The sequence below is a fragment of the Pseudorasbora parva genome, chromosome 21, assembly GCF_024679245.1.
Source record: "Pseudorasbora parva isolate DD20220531a chromosome 21, ASM2467924v1, whole genome shotgun sequence".
Taxonomy (NCBI): domain Eukaryota; kingdom Metazoa; phylum Chordata; class Actinopteri; order Cypriniformes; family Gobionidae; genus Pseudorasbora; species Pseudorasbora parva.
In genome coordinates, this window is record NC_090192.1 from 5868632 (window position 1) to 5872154 (window position 3523).

Sequence of the window (3523 nt, forward strand, 5' to 3'; positions counted from 1 at the left end):
TTTCATCCATTTTGAAACAATTACATGATTAAATTGTAGGCCCTATATACATTAAATAATTTTTCTTACTACGTGTCATGTTTTGTGTGCAGCTATTATTTTTCTGATGAACTTATTACATTGTAAAAAATTAAATAAAAAACTAACAAAAATAAGGATGAATGAAGTTTAAGAGGTAACAACACAATTTTATATTTAATTATAATATTGTACATGAGTGAAGAAAGTGAGTCGCTGTGTGAGGAGAGTCAGTCGCTGTGTGAGGAGAGTCAGTCGCTGTGTGAGGAGAGTCAGTCGCTGTGTGAGGAAAGTGAGTCGCTGTGTGAGGAGAGTCAGTCGCTGTGTGAGGAGAGTCAGTCGCTGTGTGAGGAAAGTGAGTCGCTGTGTGAGGAGAGTCAGTCGCTGTGTGAGGAAAGTGAGTCGCTGTGTGAGGAGAGTCAGTCGCTGTGTGAGGAAAGTGAGTCGCTGTGTGAGGAAAGAGAGTCGCTGTGTGAGGAAAGTGAGTCGCTGTGTGAGGAGAGTCAGTCGCTGTGTGAGGAAAGTGAGTCGCTGTGTGAGGAAAGTGACTCGCTGTGCGAGGAGAGTCAGTCGCTGTGTGAGGAGAGTCAGTCGCTGTGTGAGGAAAGTGATTCGCTGTGTGAGGAAAGTGAGTAGCCTGCTGCGTGAGGAGAGTCAGTCGTCAGCCATGTGAGGAAAGTGAGTCGCTGTGTGAGGAAAGAGAGTCGCTGTGTGAGGAAAGTGAGTCGCTGTGTGAGGAGAGTCAGTCGCTGTGTGAGGAGAGTCAGTCGCTGTGTGAGGAGAGTCAGTCGCTGTGTGAGGAGAGTCAGTCACTGTGTGAGGAGAGTCAGTCGCTGTGTGAGGAGAGTCAGTCGCTGTGTGAGGAGAGTCAGTCGCTGTGTGAGGAGAGTCAGTCGCTGTGTGAGGAGAGTCAGTCGCTGTGTGAGGAGAGTCAGTCGCTGTGTGAGGAGAGTCAGTCGCTGTGTGAGGAGAGTCAGTTGCTGTGTGAGGAGAGTCAGTCGCTGTGTGAGGAGAGTCAGTCGCTGTGTGAGGAAAGTGAGTCGCTGTGTGAGGAAAGTGAGTCGCTGTGTGAGGAGAGTCAGTCGCTGTGTGAGGAGAGTCAGTCGCTGTGTGAGGAGAGTCAGTCACTGTGTGAGGAGAGTCAGTCGCTGTGTGAGGAGAGTCAGTCGCTGTGTGAAGAGAGTCAGTCACTGCGTGAGGAGAGTCAGTCACTGTGTGAGGAGAGTCAGTCGCTGTGTGAGGAGAGTCAGTCGCTGTGTGAGGAGAGTCAGTCGCTGTGTGAGGAGAGTCAGTCGCTGTGTGAGGAGAGTCAGTCGCTGTGTGAGGAAAGTGATTCGCTGTGTGAGGAAAGTGAGTCGCTGTGTGAGGAGAGTCAGTCGCTGTGTGAGGAGAGTCAGTCGCTGTGTGAGGAAAGTGATTCGCTGTGTGAGGAAAGTGAGTCGCTGTGTGAGGAGAGTCAGTCGCTGTGTGAGGAGAGTCAGTCGCTGTGTGAGGAAAGTGAGTCGCTGTGTGAGGAGAGTCAGTCGCTGTGTGAGGAAAGTGAGTCGCTGTGTGAGGAGAGTCAGTCGCTGTGTGAGGAAAGTGAGTCGCTGTGTGAGGAAAGTGACTCGCTGTGCGAGGAGAGTCAGTCGCTGTGTGAGGAGAGTCAGTCGCTGTGTGAGGAAAGTGATTCGCTGTGTGAGGAAAGTGAGTAGCCTGCTGCGTGAGGAGAGTCAGTCGGCAGCCATGTGAGGAAAGTGAGTCGCTGTGTGAGGAAAGAGAGTCGCTGTGTGAGGAAAGTGAGTCGCTGTGTGAGGAGAGTCAGTCGCTGTGTGAGGAGAGTCAGTCGCTGTGTGAGGAGAGTCAGTCGCTGTGTGAGGAGAGTCAGTCACTGTGTGAGGAGAGTCAGTCGCTGTGTGAGGAGAGTCAGTCGCTGTGTGAGGAGAGTCAGTCGCTGTGTGAGGAGAGTCAGTCGCTGTGTGAGGAGAGTCAGTCGCTGTGTGAGGAGAGTCAGTCGCTGTGTGAGGAGAGTCAGTTGCTGTGTGAGGAGAGTCAGTCGCTGTGTGAGGAGAGTCAGTCGCTGTGTGAGGAAAGTGAGTCGCTGTGTGAGGAAAGTGAGTCGCTGTGTGAGGAGAGTCAGTCGCTGTGTGAGGAGAGTCAGTCGCTGTGTGAGGAGAGTCAGTCACTGTGTGAGGAGAGTCAGTCGCTGTGTGAGGAGAGTCAGTCGCTGTGTGAAGAGAGTCAGTCACTGCGTGAGGAGAGTCAGTCACTGTGTGAGGAGAGTCAGTCGCTGTGTGAGGAGAGTCAGTCGCTGTGTGAGGAGAGTCAGTCGCTGTGTGAGGAGAGTCAGTCGCTGTGTGAGGAGAGTCAGTCGCTGTGTGAGGAAAGTGATTCGCTGTGTGAGGAAAGTGAGTCGCTGTGTGAGGAGAGTCAGTCGCTGTGTGAGGAGAGTCAGTCGCTGTGTGAGGAAAGTGATTCGCTGTGTGAGGAAAGTGAGTCGCTGTGTGAGGAGAGTCAGTCGCTGTGTGAGGAGAGTCAGTCGCTGTGTGAGGAGAGTCAGTCGCTGTGTGAGGAAAGTGACTCGCTGTGCGAGGAAAGTGATTCGCTGTGTGAGGAGAGTCAGTCGCTGTGTGAGGAGAGTCAGTCGCTGTGTGAGAAGAATCAGTCGTCAGCCTTGTGAGGAAAGTACTTATACAGTACTGCGTGCACGCAATTGGATAAAGTGCAACTCGGCTGTCATTATGTTAAGCCCCGCCCACCGACCACAATGTGATTGGCCCAGCAAGAGTTAGGCGAATACAGCTCAGAAGGGTATTGAGAGTTGCTAGACGACACGGGCAGATTAGATTTGCTGCCGCTAGGGTGCGTCTAGATTTCTAGGCTAATAGGATGGAGCCACAAAAAATAAAAAAAATAAAAAATTCCAGTCTGCAAAACTCCAATTCTAATTTTTTTCTCAGAATTTTGAGTTTATATCCTGCAATTCTCACTTTTTGTTCTGTTTTAGTCCCAGATACTGTTCTGATGAAATTCAGGCAAATGCACATCAAAGCATTTTAAAAAATTGACAGCGGGTGTTGCAATATGTGATTTTCAATCGGCAGTACTACAGTATAATTTCTAATAAGCACTGCAAAATTCCATTAATAAAAAAATGACTATATATAGATTTTATGGGGACTTTAAAGTGACAGACAAGAAGATATTTTATCCTTTCATTCAGCTCATTTGTATATATTTTTTAGAGATCGGGTTTACCATAAGAATATCAAACTACAATACAAGACATGACCTACCATTTATGGAAGTGTTTTATTAACATGTTTTTTAAATGAAGGAGAGAGAGAGCGAGAGAAGGGGGGGGGGTAGTTTAGTCACTGCTTTAATTATAACTTACATTTTGACACAAGCTATAATTACTTAACCACAATGGACTGACAAGAATTTGCTATATATATGAGTTTTAACATAAGCATGTTTCATCAGCATTATTATAGCTAACTAAAACTAAAACCATTTTAAAAAT

General features: G+C 48.2%; 1 protein-coding gene across 1 annotated transcript; it reads left to right on the forward strand.

The window, feature by feature from the left end:
• The first annotated feature begins 213 nt into the window (after positions 1-213).
• LOC137056519 (putative golgin subfamily A member 6-like protein 19) lies at positions 214-2677 on the forward strand. The gene is made up of 4 exons (XM_067430644.1): positions 214-301; positions 655-1305; positions 1713-2352; positions 2512-2677. The coding sequence occupies exons 1-4, from the start codon at positions 214-216 to the stop codon at positions 2675-2677; spliced, it is 1545 nt and encodes a 514-aa protein (XP_067286745.1).
• Positions 2678-3523: the final 846 nt, after the last annotated feature.